This window comes from Colias philodice, chromosome 24, assembly GCF_061535455.1.
Source record: "Colias philodice isolate Cphi_HAF_F1 chromosome 24, ilColPhil1 Martin Lab GWU primary, whole genome shotgun sequence".
NCBI classification, from domain to species: Eukaryota; Metazoa; Arthropoda; class Insecta; order Lepidoptera; family Pieridae; genus Colias; species Colias philodice.
In genome coordinates, this window is record NC_143109.1 from 1,789,867 (window position 1) to 1,811,306 (window position 21,440).

Below are 21,440 nucleotides of genomic sequence, written 5' to 3' on the forward strand. Positions count from 1 at the left end.
TATTTCAGATATCTTATGAATTGCACTTGGACAAGATTTTATAGAACAATTGTGAAAGTGTGTGTTTGCAAGCATTTAACTTGTGACTTGTGTGTGTGTGCGTGTGTGTATGAGTGTTGAAAAAGCAGTCAAGCCACATAATGGCTTGTACAGGATGTCCACCAGCAGCGACTGCTCTGCTTGAAGCAGCTCCCACTGCTCCAGGGTATACCTGGATATGAAGATGCCGCTGGTGTCGGGGCTGGTGAGCTCGCCGGGCGAGGTGAACAGCCGGTGCGGCTTGTACAGGATGTCCACCAGCAGCGACTGCTCTGCTTGAAGCAGTGGTCGTAGCTGCTCTTCCAGTAGTGACACTATCTCTTGCAACCCTTCCATCACCGACTTGTCGTTCTGCAGGTTGCTCTGGAAGGTAAATAATGTGAATAATAACTTGTTTTGTCGTTCTTTACAAGTATGAAACGTCAAATTTTGGTACATACTGTAGTTTAACCAAAAATGATTTTATAAATATCGATATCAAAGTGACTTCCGGTAGAGGCAAGTTGAGTATAATTTCATGCGCCAATAGAAGTGTTCCGTCTATTTTGTTACATTATGTTTTGTACATCTTATAACAATATATTATGTCATGTTATTAAATAACTCCTGTACCTGTGAAGCCATCTTCTCCAGTTTGCATGTTTTAGAAGCAAGCAGCCATTTACTGGTCTGCCGCGAAAGTGCTGCCGCTTTTTCGAACACCGTTTGGATTTTAGCTTCCAGTTCGAGAGGAATGGCTATGCTTCGGGTTTTAGCTGGAATTGAAATTGTAAAAAAATATAACTTATAGTAGAGCCATTTTAATAGGCAACATTTGACAGTTCAACAAAATTCAACAACGTAACCTAGTAACGACGACACAGAATAATATGATATTTCGTTTTGTTAGAACTGCACATTTGCTTAACTTTTTTCAATTACGATTACATATTTATAATAATAATGACCGATACAAGTAATTTTAGAATTTGACTTGACTGATAAACCATTCTAAACATAGTAAAAAATTTTTGATTTAAAAAACTGACGTCGCTACAATTTTGTGTCAATAAACCATTTTTCTTTTTAAATTCCAGAGACGTTACTTTAAAAATCGAAATCTGACAATTAGAATCGAATGCATTGATTACTTGGGAATAAAAATCATCATAAATTATTGACATGTGTTTCAAGTTCGATTGACAAATGTTTCAAGCCCGTATCGATTAATTCACTTTAATCGATGTTTATAAGCAGGTTACCACCCTATGAAGATAAAATTGATAGACGTCAAATGTTGCCTATTAAATTGGCTCGATTATAGATGCGGCAAAATGTTTAGGATACAGTTTGACCTTCGAACAATTAAAACAGGATAAAGTTCACTTGGTTTGCGTTAGTTTTGAACAATAAATTTGACATCACCATATTTACAGTACTGCAGAAGATTTTTCCAAAAAGCAAATAGCAATGACAAACCAACCAATTTAAAATATTTTACAAATTACATCTTTTTTTTTTATTAAAATAAATACTGGTCAATTAACTGGACCGGAATTAACCTTAAACCCTATTTCCTGAACTCACCAACTTCACTAAGTGTTCGGATGCACTTTTCCACATTGAGTTTTTGCGGTGGATTGAGCCATGGACATTGGTAGATTCGGAACGTGCTTTGTAGTAGCTTGACGAAGATCGACTGCCGAGTCTGTTAAGTATATAAGTGTTTATTATTTTATACAAGTAAATTGATAATAAATATAGTGTATATTATTTTCATTGCTGCACTACCTATTGTTTTCACCTCTTTCTTATTTTTATAATTGAAAATCCTACCCATAGGTTGCCTGGTAGAAATCACTTAGTAGTGATAAGGCCGCCTTGTTAGCTTTATAACATGTTGTATGTTTATTTTTTATATGTATTTACGTGGTGATAAAGTGTATTTATTATTTATTATTATTAAATTGTTCGAATCTCAGGAGATTTTTGGTCTTTGTCCTTTTTCGATTGGAATAGCTAACCAAGGAGATATATTATAGTGCTTATAGCGAATTAAGCGTATGCTGCTTTTACAGTATTTTTACAGTTAAAACTGTACAAAATTCAAGCACAATATCTACAAATATATAAAAGCTAAAAAGGAAGAAGAGCATAAAATGTTTGTACGATCCAGTAAATAAATACAATAGTTGTTTTATTATGTCTTCAATGCAACTAATGTTTGATTTTTTTATACTTACATTTAATTTTCCATGACAGCGGTAGAATTGATAAAGAATCAACCATGATTATTTTGTTTAATTAATGAAGGGAATAACATTTTTATAGGGTCTACTATAAAAGAGCGTGGATTAGTTCGTTGTAGCTTTCTAATATAATAAGTACAAGCTATACCTAGCTTGAGACTAGTAATACATGAAATATCTATACATTTATTTTTAGCTACTAAAATATCTATTAACATTTATTTTCACAAGTAAATTTCCTTCTGTCTTTACTTTATGGTTCTTCACCTAGATTGCGAAATCACTACATAGTATAAAACAAAGTCGCTTTCTCTGTCCCTATTTCCCATGTCCCTTTGTATGCTTAAATCTTTAAAACTACGCAACGGATTTTGATGCGGTTTTTTTTAATAGATAGAGTGATTCAAGGGGAAGGTTTTATTATATAATTTATTAGGTTTTAGATAAAGCGGGCGAAGCCGCGGGCGGTAAGCTAGTATTTACATATATTGTTATTTTACTACAATATCTATTTACTTACCTGAACAGTAGTACTCTGATCACTAAAGGGCGAATTGAAGAAAGTGCATATAGTGTGCATGAGTACATCCGTCACGTAGTTGACCCAGGCTTGCCGCGAACTGCTGGACAGTTTGACTTCGCTTGTTGATGTTCCTGTAGAATGTGAGTTGTTCTTGTATGTGGGTAGAAATAGAAGTATAGATAAGTATAGATAAAATATTTCTTTTTTTATTTTGGGTTACATTACATTTTTTAATAATAATAACGCTGCTTCCTGAATTGAGTATTTGACGTCAAGAACGTCTCAAACCATGATAAAATGTTGTTTCAATATTATCTTGTATGTTTTCACACAGCTTTCTTAAACCTTAATCAAATCAATTCTTAATTCAGAAACTGGCCTTTAAACGATGAAATCTTCGAAATCCACCACAAGAACACACAACTATGAATTTCAAATATATATTGGAACGGATAAACTATAAATTTGCTAAAATATACCATATTGCGAAATGTGTGTTTAATTTTAGCTTAATTGAAGTTCTTATTAATTTTATTTTTATGTATTATATCGCTGAGTTGAAATAATATTAATCAATGTCCGCATTTTAAATAATACTTACCAGCATCAGGTTGTAATATAGCGTGCATGTCCTGCAAGAAGGATCTTTCAAATAAATCCCACATGTAGTTGCTTGAGTATATCTCCTTCATTTCCACCTCTGTGTCTATGTAGCAGTGGTTTAGGAACCCTACATAGGCCTCTTTTACCTGGAATTTTTAGAAACGGTAAGACATATTTTTGTAGTATTCGTTATAAAATATGAACAATAGATCAAGTAGTTCAGGATTTTTGATAAACCGTTCAGAAAAAGTTTTAAGTTGCGTGCAAATACTATCCAAACGATTGCTAAACATTTCACATATTTTCCCTTACTTTATTTACAAGAATCCAATGATATAACCTTCTACTTTAATTTAACTAGAAGAAGTATTTTAGAATTAAAAGTCATCTAATTATGTAAGTACAATATTTGAAGATATTATGTCCATAAAGGCACTTGATTACATGAACTTCCTTGAAAGTAGAAATCTATGCTTAATTCCGTTGCTTTTTTTTGTAAAGCTTTTTCCTGGCAATTAAGTCATATTTACTCACCTCTGGTATACAATCAGGGTGTGTGATCATAGCAACTATATCGTCGAGAGGCAGCAAACTGTGGCATTTGATCTCAGTGTAGACATTCTTGCCCAAAGTACAAGAAGTAAGAAGTTTGACGAGCTGGATGTGGTATCTGGAAGTTAGGGAAGATTTGTTTTTTTTTTATAAGACTTATTTATTGGTCGAATACTTAGGTATTCAACGAATTTAATTAATTATTACCATTAGAAAAATACATCTTGTCAGAGTAATTTAGTCTAAAATTTTTACTGTGTTACATTTTCATCTGTAATTCGATTGAATTCAGGTAAAACCGTAAAATATCTATTAAACTGACTTCACTTTAAGTGTTTGAGTAAGTTATAAATCTGTGATTGTGAAGTTGATTGATTTAAATATTATACTTACGTTAAAGCCTCTGGCATTTCCCCATTTTGCTTGTACTGCCTCATCATTTGCACGAAAAAGTTGAACATCACTTTGTCGTTGTAGAACACCAACACGTCTTCGCCAGCATTCACCAACTAGTAAAGTGAATTCAGGAATATGACAATAATAACATGAAATAATAAAGAAATTAATAGAATTATAAAATTAAAATATGTGTATGCCAATTGTTGGCGAATTGTGCGGACGTGAAATTTATTATAACTTTGTAACCACAATTCATACAAATAAATTTTCATTTCATTTCAAAAAAAAAATCGTTAAATGTTTACACCGGGTTGCCAGTGACCTCTACCACTTTGTGAGTAGCAGATGTCATATTGCCAGTAGCATATCATGGTGCCAGTGGCGTATACAATGTTGCCTCCTGTATGACGAAGTTCTGGCTACGGCGGTCACACTTTTATCTGCGGCATAAACACTCTTGCCAGTAGATTATACCTTATTGCCAGTAACATATACCATATTGCCAGTGGCGTATATCATGTTGCCAGTACAATGTTATTTTTAACCTTCTTCAAAATTACTCAATTTGTTCCTAATTATTCTGTACTTTATAAAAATATATAACTACTAGTATATAAGTTAACTAAACAATACTGGATAATTCTGGACAGGAAGGCGTCGATCGTCTCTAGCACAGGAGGCGATCGTCGTGTCTAAATTGTTTGTATTTATGTATTGTTTCCAAATAAACCATTTTTATTTATTATTTATTAATATATAATTTTGGCAGTACCTCTTGCATGACAAGATCCTGACTCCGGCGAATATGCTGCGGGCCAGCTCGCACAATAGTGCGCAAAAAGCGCAAATACGCAGGATGTCGACGACTGCTTTCAATACAGTGTACAAAATGCGCTACAACTTTATCGTTGTTCTCATGTGCGCACAGGGACGCGTTCTCTTCGAATATAGCGCAGACTGTTTGCGCTTCACGGATCTGTGGGGGAAATAGATAAGAGTAAATGGCAATAGAGAAAAAAAGACGTGTGGCACTCGGGGACTGCCGCGGTAAAGCTATTGCATAGCATGCCTTCAAGCCACACCTCCGTGCCCGTCGGAGTGGGGAGCGCGAGGTTTCTTTCGTTACGGAATTTCTGGATTCGGTCCCCGCGCTCAAGGCCCGCGATAGAAGCTATGCAATAGCTTAATATTAGATAGAGCTTTAATTGGCAATAGAGAACAGTTTAACGCTAAAATTTGTTTTGTAATAAGACTTTTACATAGCTTATGGTTTTAATACTTTTTAGGTCCGGTTTTTAGTTAGTCCGTGTTTTTCAATAACTAATAGGACAGTCTGAATCTTTTTTTAAGGTGTACTATATTTTCTACGCGGATAATTTCTAGAATCTAACTGAACTAGCGTGAAGTTGGCAACTGTGTTTAAAGTTTGAGTTGAATTTAATAAATTGTATTAACTTTTTACCGTATTAGAAATCGTTGTATAAACAAACGATATATTCGACAATACAAATCGATAAATATGGTGCACTTAAAACTGCAGGGGTACCCACAACTTAAAACTAATCAAATGCAATTTCCACAACTTTAAATAACTTATTCACTTACGCCAGGATTCAAGAACAGGTCCAAGTGTTTGTGCAATATCGCCTGGTTCTGCTGGTTGCCGTGGCAGAAGTGCTGCAGGAATTCATGCGCGAGGTCCAGAAGTTCGTCCATCGCTGTGTCGTTCTCGTCGTGTGGCACCTGGAATTTTTGGGTAACATTGATAGAAATAGCTGCTTGTCTAAGTTGTGAAAAAAAATATTCCGTTTTAGGATTTTTTTTGGCGTATTGCTGTTTTAATATTTTTGACGTGACAACGTCTTATAATTCGATAGAGCCGGCTGCACGCACGAAAAAACATGACTCATGCGGCGTTACCTCGCTCTGAGGCGTTCCATGTGAGGCTTGAAGTGCAAGCGAGAGCGCGGTACGAGCGACAAAGAAGCACAATCGGACGTTGTCACGTTCAACTATCGTCAGTAAACCGACTTTACAGACAACCAATTTTTTTATTATGTTTTAGGATTATTTTTTTGGCGTATTGCTGTTTTAATATTTTTAATAATACATCTGTGAATAATATCGGGTAAATATTTATCACAAGATAATTTTAGCTGTGCCACACACAATAATTTTACATATTTTTGCTTTTTTTCCACCGTGTCATATTGACACGTCTATTTAGCTTTTTCTTATGTCACAAAATGCATATTTGCAGATGAATTTTTGCGATTAATTGTCGCTCAACTATTTTTTGTATAATTTCTATTTTACATGCGATATTTTTTTCATTTTTAGCAAAATAAATACCTGCAGATGAATTATTGCTATTATTTGTCGCTCAACTATTTTTTCAGGTCTTTTTTATCAGATATTTTTTTTACAAGCGATATTTTCTCTTTTTTTGCAAAAAACATAATATTTGCAAATGAATTTTTTCGACCATTATTTATCTCCTCTTTTTTTATTTTACAAGCGATTTTTTTTTTCATTTTTTGGTATAAAAAATATCTTTCCAATACCTGTAGCAAGTCCAACACAGTGTGGTGCACGCCGATGTTTCTTAGTAGTCGCTGCTCGTGTCTTCTTGGCCGGCCTGCGCCTGCGTCGCCGTTGTTACCACGAGTGCAGTATTTAATCATTCGTTCTAGGATCTGGGGATGATTTAATAATGTCATATATAAAAATCTATGCAAATACGTTCGTTTAAGTTTCAGCTTAGGTATTTTTGGAACGATTTGACACGGCTTCTAACTGGGAAAGGTAGAAAATATTGTATTTTTGGTATTTATAGAGAAAAACAAACATATGCATACATTAACATAAAATATATCTATTCCACTCGAGATAAATGTAGGTTTCTTTTAGGAAAGAAGCTTTGAGTTTATATATTGTTGCATAAATACTTTAAAATTTGTGAATATGTCAATATTAATTAACATAATTAAAGATTAACATAAAACTAACCTCCTTAATCTTCTTATATTCATTCATATGGTCATGCTTGTTCATTCTAGAAGTGTCTAGCACATTGTCGAGTGACGCGTTTCTTTCGAGCACCGCGCCGCCGGGACCTACTGTGCCTTTTATTTCTGTAAGCATTGAATAGCTTAGGTAATTGGCCAATATTATTTAAAGTCTTTAAAATACTCCATTAAGACATGTGTGGACAAAAACGATCTATAAGAAATTAGTTTGTTTGATGTATTATTTATTAGAAGTTACAGTAATATTGCTACTTTTAAGTTTCACAGTTTAAAAAGGGCTGGTCACATCCCTTCTATTCGCAGAGGAATATTTTCGGGAGATCTATATAAACATTTCAGTACTCCCAAATCTAATAAACGAATTCTTATAAATAATATCAACATGATTTTACCAGTGTGATCATCCAAAGCGCCTGCCCTTCCCTTGTTAAACACCCACAACTCAGATTTTTCCACACTTTGCCGCAGAACATCTAAGTCTGCTTTTATCTGCTTGTAAGATTCCACGTCCGCGTCTGATACTAGCAGTTGTACCTGTCAATGAATAATAAACTAGAGATGATCATTTACAAAATTTAATTTTAAAAACTTATTTTATTGACCAATTTAAGACAAATAGGAAGAGAGAAATGCGGGTAAAGCCCCGGAGCACAGTTATTTATTTATATAGCAATTCGAAAATACATATTGTATTTAAAAAATATCCCAGGAATAAATTATTTTAATTCGAGTTGATAAGCATTGCAAAATGTAATTTAAATCAAAAGAAAATTCAAATTATATTTATTTGCAAGAATATAGTTCCAAATTACAGATGTTTTGGTTACAATATTAAGTGGCTAATACATTCTACCCATTTATTGGATGTGCAAATATTAAAACAGAAAACAAATTAATCTAATCAATTAAATGTACATACAAAAAGAAGAAATAATAGACTTTGCTAAAATATCGTACATATTTAAACCTTGAAAAATGATCTTACCTGTTTAAAAGCCGCCAAAACTTCTTGCCTTTGACTAAAATGCCTAAACAGTAAGGCAAGTGCCCCCGACACCAGCGCTGCGGAGGCACCTTGCGAGCACAATTGTAGCAGTACTCGAAGGACCATCCGACCACCACACTCGTCTAAGTCTAACCCATCCCTAGAATTGAAGCTAGTTTTAATATTTGTGATAGTTGCGAATAGAATATGTGACAAATTAAGAAAGTATTTAGCAAGGGTTAAATATAGAGCGAAAACAAAACGGAATCGGATGGTTTTTATAAGTTTTATGAAGGAATGGTAAGAAAAGCGTATCAGGGAAAAGATATGGAGAGGCGTTTTTGCATTTATTAAAAAAAGGTAAAGAAAGCTTGCGTAGATTGTGTTTTTGATTAAGTTTTAAGCTGGTAGAAAAGCGTTTAGGGCGGTCATACAATGACTCAAATCAGGAAATCATCGGAAAGAAAATTGCTAAAAATCTTGATGTGACATAAACCACGATGAACGTTAGCCATGCACAAACACTCAACAAATAACGCGATATTATGAAAACATGCAAAAATCATTTTTATAATCATGAACGAGCAGATAAAAATATTACATGAGCAGCAATACTATATGTAAAACATCTACAAATAACATCACTGTGCAGTGTGCATGCACACACCTTGAAATGTATAAATCATTAAAAAGAGTAGTCAAAAACACTTTTTCCTCATGGTCAGTAACCAAGTATATAACTGATAATTTAACTCAATTTTAATCGGTACATTAAGTCATAAAAAACACTAAACTCGTTCATAACGATTCATCATTTCGGATATTTAGGCCAAAAGCATGCAAAGGAAGAAATAAATCAAACTTACACACACTACGGTAGGATGCTAACAGACAAATTGGTTAGTCACACACACACATACTATTTCAATACATTTATTTTGAGCAACAGAGAAGAATGCAATGTTAGTCAAAATATACATGGTATGAAAATTTAATCATTTTTTATAGAAAATTCGACCCAGTACGACACTGAAATACAAGAGCTGTATTTCGTAATATTTCCCAAATAGAAATAAGATGCATAATTCTTCTATGTGTATTTTGGAGTCATTTAACTTGGAAATTCAAGTGAATTAATGTCTATTGTCGTGTTTCTCTTTAGATCTATTACTATCCAATGAAATCCTACTATTTTTATAGTAATTAAATATAACGTTTGGCTCCTTATATAAAAAAATAATAATCTATTAAGCTTGTATTAACATAGGAGTTCATTGGAAAAGTAAGATGAAGTTAGCGGTTTCTTAGTGAAGAAGTTTAACTCTTCTTTATTTATAAGACATAAGATTATTTTAAACAGAAAACATTTCAATTTACAAAAAATACCATACTTTTAAAACACATTGTTACACCATACAAAGACCTTTTAACACATAATTATTATAAAGGCTATTTAAAATAATCTTACATCGAACCTAAACGAAATCATGCTACTTAGCATGCAGTATATATTATCTTACTAACAAATCTACATTTTTTGGAAGACAGTTGTCAGGCACAGTCTGAATTGCTCTGAAATAATATTGTTAATTAATTTCATTAAATAACTTTGAATATATAGAAATGTTAAAATTATGAGAAAAAAATATGAAAGAAATATAAGTAGAAATATCTATCTAGAGTAGAAATATCTTCGAAAATTAAACTTCTAATAAAAAAGTATCTAATGTTCTAAATGTATTGTTAAGTATAAAAATTAAAAACTACGTTTATCTAGAGAAATATATTTGAAGGCATTAGAAAAATTCGATAAAAGTACATAAAATAATTTTGCTAAATGAATTATGATTATGAATATCCCGAATTAAAATTCACCCATCACCATGATGTAAGTCATGCGTTAGTCACTTATTAATTCTAAATATAAGCCTAATAATAACAAATAAATTATGAATAAGTAATGAAAGTACTTCAATTACATAAAACAAAGAAAAAGTCATTATGTATACATATTATAATTGTCATGACTCCGCTTTTGATAAAATTAGGCAAAGTTTCAAGTTTCAGAACTAGTACACATAACAATAAATGGAACATAGAATTTGTATTTATACAAAAGTTTCATATAAATTTAATTCCTTTTCAATCGTAATTTACCAATTTCACTGTCCCAAAAATTATTTTTATATTATCTCAATTTTTTAATCAAATCTTTAAAAAAATAAGACTATCAGTCTATAACTCCCCAATAGAGGGTTTTAGGAACTAATTGTATAAAAAACTATATTTACCGGCAACTAAATATGCCCTCAGCCTGTAGCCCTATCGCCTCCACATCAGCTCGACCAAGGGAGTCCCCACTTTTGTCCACCGCTTGTTCGAATTCCTTCTTGAAGATCGAAAGCAGACAGCTGATACGGTAGTCCAGTCGGACGTCAAGGATAAACTGTAGGTATTAAAAAAACTTCATAAATATGGTCTTTTCATGTACCGAAAAAAGTTCCTTTATAAGAAGAAAACTGAAATTATTTAAAAAAAAATTGGTTGTCTGTAAAGTCGGTTTACAGACAATAGTTGAACGTGACAACGTCCGATTGTGCTTCTTTGTAGCTCGTTCCGCGCTCTCGCTTGCACTTCAAGCCTTACATGGAACGCCTCAGATGAGTCAGAGCGAGGTAACGCCGCATGAGTCATGTTTTTTCGTGCGTGCAGCCGGCTCTATCGAATTATAACACGTTGTCACGTCAAAGGTTAAAAAAATAGGGTAGTTTGAAATCACTTTTATATTCATGTATCTATCGTATGTTATGTAAATAAAAACACGAATAAGGTAGTGTCAAATCACCTTTACAAGTGTTAAAGTATCGTTTTCTTTAAAACATTTCATTTTGATGCGAGTTTATGTTAAATCACGATGGAACCAATAGTGTACATTGCATTCATTCGTGATATTTAATTTGATTATATTATTCTGTTTTATCAGACACAGTCCTTTTTAAATCACTCATAAATGATAATTTCCAAGTAATTTTTATTATTTATTATTCATGAAAACTTTTAGTAAACTCGTTCACGGAATAAGTTGTTTTGTATACAATTCCTTGAATCTTAGATGATTTTTTTATCATAAACTAGCTTTTTCCCGCAACTTCTCCCGCGTAAGCAAAGTTATGTGTGGCAAATTTTATGAAAATCAGTTCTGCAGTTTTTGCGTGGCAAACAAATAAACAAACATAAATTTTTGCATTTATTACAATAGTAGAATAATTGTAAAATGGAACAAACCTGTAGGATCTCAATAATCTTCAGCTTGGTTTCCATAACGAGCGGGTGTTTTCTGGCCAGCGCAAGCGCAGACGGACTGCGCTGTTGGGCCCCGCCTCCTACCACCTGCTGCTTACGAATTATATTACATTATTAGAATTAGAATTAGAATTATTACGTTTAGTAAACAGCCTCAGCATGTAAAAAAGGTAAAAATTCTGAAAATACATCAATAAAAGCTGCGGAAAAGAAAAAGCACTTGCATGTATGGCACCTTTTGCCGGAGACAACAGTGGAAGACTTGACGATTCATGTAAAAAAGGTATGCGGGGATAATGCACCAATAAAGTAGAGAAAAATTAAACTTGAAAACAAATCTATAAATTCTGAACTGATGAGAAAGCGTATAAAATTAAAACTATTTATAAATGGCAACTTAATACGGAAAAAAAATTGCCATGTAGCTTTCTAATAGCAGTGAGTTTTTTGAGTACCTAACCGTAACAAAAGAACAAAAACATTGTCCATTTATTGTATTACTATAACTATTATGTACTTACATTATGCGCAGTGCCAAGTGTAATCGAAGTCATCACAGCTCCCATGTCTCCTATTGTTCGAAGTACACCACCTTCCGCTAACAAACAAAAAATAATGCAATTTATATATTTTTTGTTATAAAATAGATGTCGAAAACATTTTTCGGATTGTAAATGAGAAATTTAATAATAACTCACGTTTTTTTATCTCTCCTTCCTGGGCTGCTTGTAAATAGCAACAAAATGAAAAACATCATTAAAATTACCAAATCCAGATAAATCTAGAAGGTAACTTAACATATTATAAGAAATCAATCTCCGGAATTCGTGTACCGTCGTTAAATGAAATTGAGCTATCTTGTTACCACTCAACACAATTCCTATCAACTATTATTATTACTACAAAAACAATATAATTATTTATTATTGCACTACCCATTTATTTTATTTTATACTTTTTCCTCTACTGTACCAAAGGATGTCTGGAAGAAATCGCTCTAAAGCTATAAGACCGCCATTTGTACTTAGTTTAAGCTATATTTAAATGTCTATATTTCTTTTTTATTCTCTTTAAGTGCAATAAAGAATTGATAAATAAATAAATAAATAATAATATCTTACATTCAACGTCACCAGCCAACGCGTTGGTCTCATTGAGAAGGTCCATAGCGGTCACACAGTCTAATATACTGAGTAGCGTCTTTGTTAGCCGGAGGAGATCACTGAAGCTGTAAAAGATTGTTTTTTTTAATGTGAAAATTTAAAGTGTTAATTTTTCCCGTAAGATATTTTTATAGTTCGTTTTATTTCGCATTAAAGTAAGGTTATTCCCTAATTCTGACTTCATAAAATTACTGCTAATGTTGTAAAATATTGATTTTAGGTTATATTTTTTAACCATATGAAGTTATTATCGATATTTCAAACTGCTACGCAATCTGCTAGTAACTATAATAAATATTTGCAAAAAATATGGCAACGACATATTTCGTAAAAAACTGATACTCCACATTATAAAATAAAAATTATAAGTAAAAATGTACACAAGCAACACATACCTATAAAATCCAAAGTAGATCAGTTCTCTAGCCAATTTCACGACCTCGAATGTCAGTTTGTTTTGGTCGTGGTCACTAAAGTACCAGGTCCTAGTGACCACATTGCAAAGGTAGTTTTCCACGAAGCGGATTGTGGAAGCGAACTGCTGTTTCACTTTCTCTCTAGTCGCGTCTGGCCCGCCGCGTACGCATTGGTAACTGTGTAGGAAATAATATATTTTTTGGAAATATTTTGTTTAAGTTTGTTTTTAAACTGTTGGATGCTTTGAAATGAGTTTTATGAAATTTTTATTGTGTATTTGATAAAATTTTGATGGTTTTATGATAGAGACACAACACGTAACAGTGTTCGCCATGTCATCTAGCATGCAATCATTTTCAAATATTATTTGTACGGGCTTCCGTACTTCCTGAGTCAGCGCTTTACACGATCCTATTTCATTACTGTAAAAACAACATCTTTAAAAGTCAGTTTGCATTCGCGGCTCGTGTAAGGCGCTCGGAGTGTATGCGCTATATGATTACCAATTATCAGTATAAATCAAATCATAATTTGAATAAACTCGAGATTATAAAGAAACTTTTAATTCCTAAGGATCATGGTACTCTATTATTATGAAGTCCTATCTAGAAAATAATTGTGTCGAATTCCATTCTTGCATTATTTGTAATGTGTAATTAAAATCTAGTGCCACTTGACTGGCGTCACCGGCTCCTGCGGGTCGCGGTCGACATGCAGGTGCAGCATCAGGGAACAGCTGGTAGCAAGTACTGACTCGTGTATGTGTATCCGGTCGCACACCTCGCTCCAGAGGCGCGCGTACTTGACTGGCGTCACCGGCTCCTGCGGGTCGCGGTCGACATGCAGGTGCAGCATCAGCCGGCAGAACGAGGCTCGCACTTCGTGTGGAAGGGCACCGTTTGACATGCACCTGAAAAAGGTTTACAGATTAATGCCTGAAAATTAAAAGGGTACTTTAATACATGAAGTTTTATGGATTAATGCCTAAAAATTATGAGGGTACTGTCTCTTATATATATTTGTTGGAAGTAGCTGAATTACAGCAGATTTAAACAATGAGAAATATGTTAAAAGTGCTTCTTAACTAAGTTAAGAAACTAAACGCGTTAACAGTGCAGCCAATGCTCGACCCGAGTTAGCATTCATATGCCACGCAGTAGTTTCGAGCGCGCTTATCCTCGCGTCTACATGGAGCGCCTATGTTGGATAGTTTAAAGCACTTAATTTATACGAACTTTAAGGGCGTGTATTCCATTTGCGGCAAAAATGGCGTACTTATTAAAGTGCATGTTCAATAGTATAGTAAGTCTCTTTGCTTCGATAAATTCAAAATATAAAACATTACTTACTTCAATATAAGATCTATATGCAGCTGTTGAGACAAACTATTCAGTGCCAAGTACTGTCTATTTAGACACATATTCGAAAACAGGTCAAGCTGGTGTCGGTAGTAATCCAAGATGGCCGCCGCTTCGCTTCGCGGGTCCGCTTTCGCTTTAGTCGCTAAGGCGGATAAATATTCTGACGACTGGAAATAAATGGGCATATTAGAAAGAGGAATTACTTATAAAATATATTTTTTTATTCTAAAGGACAAGATATTTTGTAAATTACGGTAAGCATATTTTTTTTAAATTCGGACCTGTTTATTATTCCAAAATAAAATAACATCTTCTTCCATCGATACTTTGTCGCCTTCCGTCGATTTATCCTCATATTTTAAATGCACTAATCTGCAAATAAAAAATACATATTGTATAATATATTCATGGTATTTTTGTAGAATTTGTTACTTTATCTTTAAAAAAAGTGAAGTAAACGTGAATCCTTGCGTATTAAAACTCAATATTACCACAACCGTATTAGATAAGTGCGATTGTTCAGGAAGAGGATAAAGTCAATTAAATAGATAGTTTTTCGGTGCACTGTTATTCTAGCAGACAAAATTTATACGAAAATAACAGTTAGCTTATTTCTTTCCATTTACCTATATTATTATTATATAACCTAACCATAAATTATCACCTTTTACTGTTGACATGATCTCCGGAACTGCTACACCAATTTAGAAAAATCTCAATAAACTCGACACCTATTTAACTTTATTCTATCAAAAACAGCACATGCACCTTTCCAAATTAGAAATAACCACACCAAAATAGCCCTAGAGCAGCAGACCTACTAATAAAGACTTAAAAAAAAACCTCTTCCTAATTTTTCTCTTCTTAATCTTGACACCTATATATAACTTAAACTTAATTCTAAAACAGCACATGCTATTAGAATTCCACAAACACCAACACCAGAGCTGCAGACCTAGAAATAAAAAATAAACCTCGGTTTAAACCTGGTCTCGATGAGGATATCAGCATTATTGGCGCAAAGTACACTCTTGCAGATTAACTCTTGAGTTACTGCGATGGCTTTCTTATTGGATATACAGAGGTCACTCAGGTAGTCAAGGAAACGGGACTGCCAGGTCTTCATATTTTTACGGACCAGACCTGGAAGAAATTAACTTTATGTAAAACCTTTGATTATTAAAAACAACTTAAACGTATAGGTAGATCCAATAAATGATCTAAAACCTTCCTCGAGAATCACTCTATCTATTTAAAAAACCACATCATAATCCGTTGCCTAGTTTTAAAGATATAAGCATACAAAGGGATATAGGGACAGAGAAAGCGACTTTATTTTGTACTATGTAGTGATAGTGACTAATAAATGTTTAAATATCTGTATCGAATCTAGTCGTTTTACACAACTACTAAAATAATTCAATTTTATTGATAATAATGAATTTTATCAAATGTATGCCAAACAAAAAAGTCCTACAGTAATAAAATATTTAACAGAAACTATTAGTTATAAATTATAATACAACCTACCTAAAATTATAAGCGTTTTTCGAAAATTTAAGATTGTTTTACGGTTCTAAAAGCCTGTTAATTAAGTTATGGTAAACCAATTACATAATATTAAGAACGATATGCTTTTCTTCATTACTTCAACGTGTTGTTAACGTCTTCATTATAGCCACCACACAAATTTCGCTATGTGGATATTTTTTCTGTCAATTAACGTATTTTATTTTTGCGCAACATTTTCACAAACGTATCAAAACAACAAATTTAACGGCTTAACTCATAAGCTAGCAGTCCAATATACACCATGATAAATTCTATCTTATCCGGAAGAATTAAAGTCGGATTTACAAAACTATATCCTGACTGGACTTTGATTTGTTTTCGCTGATTATGTTCTTGTTTGTTAGTTGTTATTGATCAAAGAATGGAAAACTATTTAATTGTCTATTGCGTTATAAAAATAAATAAGCTTTAAATCTTGAAAATCGGCTTGATAATAGTATCAAAGTTTAATTAATTTATTGTTTTATAACACCTATAATCATATAGATACATTTTAGTGAGATATCATATCTTTTAAAATATCGTAAATGGTGAAATTTAAACCATATAAGATGACGTTTTAAATTTTATCTTATTTTCGATTCACACCCACTCTTTCGATACTAAATTATAAAATACTTTTATAATGCATAAATTAATAAATGGCCAAACCAATTAAAATGTGTTTTTAACTTGAAAATAAGATTTTTCTTTTAATTCTTTACAAAACCACATTTTTGTCATATTTAATTAAATATTACCAGCTTAACAAGTTCTACTGGTCATCATAGAAATATTTACCCCCTGAATTCCAATAAATATATAGTTAGCTAGCTTTCCGCCCGCGGCTTCGCCCGCGTTTTCAAAGAAAAACCCGTTCCCGTGGGATTTCCGGGATAAAACCTATCCTATGTGTTAATCCAAGTTACCCTCTATATGTGTGCTTAATTTCATTGTAATCGGTTCAGTAGTATTTGCGTGAAAGAGTAACAAACATCCATACATACAAACTTTCGCCTTTATAATAGTATTAGGACTATACCAACAGATGATACATACCAACAAAGGTCTCAATTTCAGCAGCTGTGATGTGCTTTTCCAATAATTTCCTATTATTATGCAATAACGCCGTGATTGTGTCTTCTGCGAGGATATCGTATCCTATTTGCTTTTGCATAAAACCGAAGTGTTTTGCTATGTATTCCTGGAAATAAGTAGTGGTTTTTAAATACTAGTAAATTTAATAATTATTATTAATTATACCAGTAAATAACTAGCATATAAGCGATATTATGACGAATTTTTTATGTTTAATTTACAAAATAAATTTTCTTGACATTTTTGGTTGAATTAACAACTATGACGTGACAATATGGCGTTCAGTCGATCTTATTCTTACTTGGATCAACCACTGGTCTTGTTGGTGGCTTAAAATATAGGGAAAGAATGCAAATGATCTGATTAAATTAATAAAGAATGGAAGTACATGTACATTTTTGGAATTTCAACTTTATTACATTAGCTATAAGGTGGATAATTAGAGTATTATTTTGCAGTAAAATTTATACCTGATTCTTTCTATAATCCTGTTGGCTAAGACGCAATATCCTGTAGCATAGTCTGAATATGAATTTATATGGTGCGTATCTTGGATCGTATAATTCTTCTATTTTTAGGAACGGTTCGCCTTCTGATGATTCTTCGAATGGGCCCTGTTAAAGACACAAATAAGTTGCGTTAGATACAGATATAAAAAAAATGTTTGCGTGTACGTGTACTAGTGTACACACGTAAGAAGTGAAACTTATTTTTCAAAAAATAATTTATTATATGCAACTTTACAGAAATACGTCGAATCACGCGTGTTAGGGATTGTAAAAAGATGGCGCGTAACGGAAAAATGTCACGCGTAAAGAAAAAACGTTACACAAAATTTTTTTCCAACCCCGATAAAGAAGTTTCACTTCAAAAATATTTTTGTAAATAAGTAATTTATTGGTAAAAAAAAAACATAGTTTTGTCTAAAATGCAAAATAAGAATTTTGTAAATAAATTTTAATTTTTACATCGATTTTCATGCAAATCGCATTACGTCGTATTACATACATAAAAGATGTATATCACAAAAAATGTAACCTAAAATACTGTGTAATTTTTATCAACCTACAAATAATATTCCACAGTACTAAGCCGCCAGACAAACATTAATTTTAACAGTTATGCTATAATAATCAAAGTAGGTATAACAAAAACATACCTGTAATATCTTAAACAGCTGTCTCAATATATATTGTTCTCGTAGTAGTTTCTGTCTGTCGCGATTAGGGTTTTCAACAACGAGGTCCAGGGCTTTAGATTTGTTGGGCTCGTTCTCATAGCCCGCTATGAAATACACTATGTCTTGAAGGAGACAGGTTAAGGCTCTGAAATAAAGTTTTTTATATAGTGTGTACAGAAAAACATAATAAAAACAACATAACATTCAACGCGTACCGTACAGTTAACAAGTTATTGTGATTACTCAAGTATTTTATGTCGTTAAAAATAGTTAAAAGTGTTATTTGGGTCGATCAACTTTTAATGGTCCGACGGTACACGCATCATGTCCCTGAACGATAATTAATAAACATGAAATCATAAAGAGTTAAATTGGTTTTAATTATATTCTTTTTAATATTTTCTAACATTATTGTTAACAATATTTTACTTGTTTTATTAATTTGTGCGTAGTTTCATGGTTGTCCAGAGACTAAATGCAATTTTCCAGTACTATCACATTTGTCCCCAAGCTACAATGCATTAAAAAACTTCGCATCACGAACACATACTATCACGACCATAAATACCAAATACACTTCTTGCTTCAGTTAATGATTATTGACATAAAAACATACAAATATTTTTTTTTTATTGGATATAATACGATTTTCAGGCATTTTACTTATGTCCCCATAAATCATCTACATGGCACAGGTCTCACAGACAACCGTAATTTAGTTATGGAAACAAAACACAGAGTGTGCGGTAGATTCCTAAACAACAAGCTAAACACAATAATTAACTGTCGGGCTCAAACGCCATTTTGATTTGTATAAAATCACGGCAACAATCGTCCGAGCAACGTTGGTGAGTGTGGGGTGGCTTTATTGTCAGTCCGTCAGACAACTGTGATTAAAACATAAGTACTTGATGCATTGTTATCAATTATACTACACGAGATGCGCTTTCGTCTATAATTTAGTGTGAGCTGAGATTAATATATAAAATAACAATAGTATTTGCTTGGCGGGTCAAAATTTTAAAAATGTCCCGCGGACAACCAGTCACTTGGCCAACCAAAGTGGTTGTACCATGGACAATTTGGTTGTCCCTAGGACAATAATTATATAAAACTTATACTTTAACAGTTAAATAGTTCATGTTTTGTTTATTACTCGGCTGTTTCGGGAACACATTTTTATTACGCGATTTTATGTCTAGTTTAATTGTAATTTTAACATTTCAAAAATCAAGACGACTAAGATGTCCCCATATGAAAATCACATTATACTTCATTCATTCAGTTATATCGAGAATCAGTTCATTTTAATTAAGTAAAATCAATAATACGATACGTAACAACCTCGCCTTAATAGTTTTTTTGTAAAAAATATCACTATTTCCGCTTTATTGAAACTTTTTTATATATGAAACATTGTTTGGTTGTTCAAAAGACATCATTCGTTTCAATTTTAATAAAAATATTTCGTATTTTGGGTGTAAATAGAACAAATATCAAAATATTATTTATTATTTAATATTAGAAGAATTTATTTTAATTCTGAAGGGAATTTAACATTTAAAAAAGTACTATTGTGTAAGTTGTCCAAAGGACATTATTTCCCGTGAATAGATCGGTTCGTGAAGTTAAATCCACAAATGTATTTAATCAACATCACTGCTGCCTATATAATCTTAATCTCCGAAGAATTATCTTCTAAATGAAATAGTAAAATGCTGAAAATTAAGTTAAAAAAAAAAATACGAGAAAATTATGATCGGGACCTTTAAAAATTGATTGACCCATTTTCTCTTAATAATTAGTGAGTTAATGTGTGTAGTGCTTATAGACGTTAAAAGTGCACCATAAGTGATCCCCAATAAACAATAAAGGTACAATCCGTGAAAAAATATTCCTACTTGAATATAAAACTACCGTTCGGTCATCGACAAAGCAGCTTCACGGCAAAACGCGTAAGCGCCGCGATATGCATGGCGCTTAAGACCTTTTCGACGCCGTCTCACTGTTTGAATGCTTATGGCCTGTGGAACTAAATAGAACACTGCTATTTTGTTTAATAAGTCCATACTAATTACAAAATACAATTTATAATGCAGTGCTTAGCATGTCCACAACTAATTGACCGTCGCGAACTTATTATATGCGTGGCTTGTAAAGGGACATATCATTATCAATGCGTGAATATTTCCTCGGAGTATTATCGTGACAAGGTTTCGCAACTAAAAAAGTATTGGAAATGCCCTGGTTGCGAGAATATCGCAGCGCGCCCTCGCCGAAACGATAATACACCAGTACGCCGCGTCCTGGATTCAACCCATGACATTTCAGTAATGTCCTGCGACGATGAAACATTAGCGAAACCTCAACATCTTGACTCGCATTCTATTCCATACAGTGAATTCGGTCAACTGCTCGATATAAAACTGCAGAATATAGTCGAGACAATTTCTGAAAAAGTATTAATCGCCATAAAGTCAGAGATAAACACCGCTTTAGATAAACTTCGATCAGAATTCACACAAACAACCGATTTCCTGGCTGAAGAGCAAAGGGAATTAAAGTCTAAACTGACGTCTGTCTCTAAAACTTTAAAAGAGGTCCAGTCTGAGAACGCGCGTTTACGGGAATCCGTCTTAAAATTAAACACAAAAATAGAGACCATTGATAACATTTCCAGATCTTGTAATCTTGAGATTCACTCTGTACCCGAGCGAAAGGACGAGAACACTGTTGCTCTATTCAAAAAACTCTGTGAGGTGTGTAAAATACAATGCGATGACCAGTCAATTCGCGCCTGCCGTCGTGTTACTAGGACGCAATCTTCTCCACGACCTCGTAATATTCTAGTTACCCTTGGCTCTTCGCGTCAGCGGGATGAAATCATTTCCGCTATTCACCGTCACAATAAAAATCACCCTAATGACCACATAAACTCATCCCACCTGGGCATAGAAGGTTCACCTGCCAAAATTTATGTAGCAGAGCATTTATCACCTGAAATGAAAT

At 33.1% G+C, this 21,440-nt stretch overlaps 1 protein-coding gene across 9 annotated transcripts in view; it reads right to left on the reverse strand.

Moving 5' to 3' along the window:
- Itpr (Inositol 1,4,5,-trisphosphate receptor) overlaps positions 1–21,440 on the reverse strand; it is an 89,125-nt gene that overhangs the window by 22,783 nt on the left and 44,902 nt on the right. For 4 of the 9 annotated variants that reach the window (XM_089710140.1, XM_089710144.1, XM_089710143.1 and 1 more), the window contains exons 13-38: positions 18,411–18,576; positions 17,722–17,865; positions 17,213–17,357; positions 15,577–15,745; positions 14,884–14,974; positions 14,591–14,769; positions 13,996–14,151; positions 13,220–13,417; positions 12,783–12,889; positions 12,183–12,259; positions 11,644–11,754; positions 10,650–10,804; positions 9,883–9,930; positions 8,359–8,518; positions 7,766–7,907; positions 7,354–7,478; positions 6,909–7,040; positions 5,950–6,087; positions 5,117–5,320; positions 4,339–4,454; positions 3,928–4,063; positions 3,392–3,539; positions 2,788–2,921; positions 1,606–1,726; positions 652–794; positions 212–402 (exon numbers count right to left, since the gene is read on the reverse strand). In XM_089710140.1, the coding sequence (XP_089566266.1) occupies positions 212–402; positions 652–794; positions 1,606–1,726; positions 2,788–2,921; positions 3,392–3,539; positions 3,928–4,063; positions 4,339–4,454; positions 5,117–5,320; positions 5,950–6,087; positions 6,909–7,040; positions 7,354–7,478; positions 7,766–7,907; positions 8,359–8,518; positions 9,883–9,930; positions 10,650–10,804; positions 11,644–11,754; positions 12,183–12,259; positions 12,783–12,889; positions 13,220–13,417; positions 13,996–14,151; positions 14,591–14,769; positions 14,884–14,974; positions 15,577–15,745; positions 17,213–17,357; positions 17,722–17,865; positions 18,411–18,576 (3,636 nt within the window). The remainder of the gene's footprint in view (positions 1–211; positions 403–651; positions 795–1,605; positions 1,727–2,787; positions 2,922–3,391; positions 3,540–3,927; positions 4,064–4,338; positions 4,455–5,116; positions 5,321–5,949; positions 6,088–6,908; positions 7,041–7,353; positions 7,479–7,765; positions 7,908–8,358; positions 8,519–9,882; positions 9,931–10,649; positions 10,805–11,643; positions 11,755–12,182; positions 12,260–12,782; positions 12,890–13,219; positions 13,418–13,995; positions 14,152–14,590; positions 14,770–14,883; positions 14,975–15,576; positions 15,746–17,212; positions 17,358–17,721; positions 17,866–18,410; positions 18,577–21,440) is intronic. The other 5 variants (XM_089710145.1, XM_089710142.1, XM_089710141.1 and 2 more) reach the window with 4 other exon arrangements.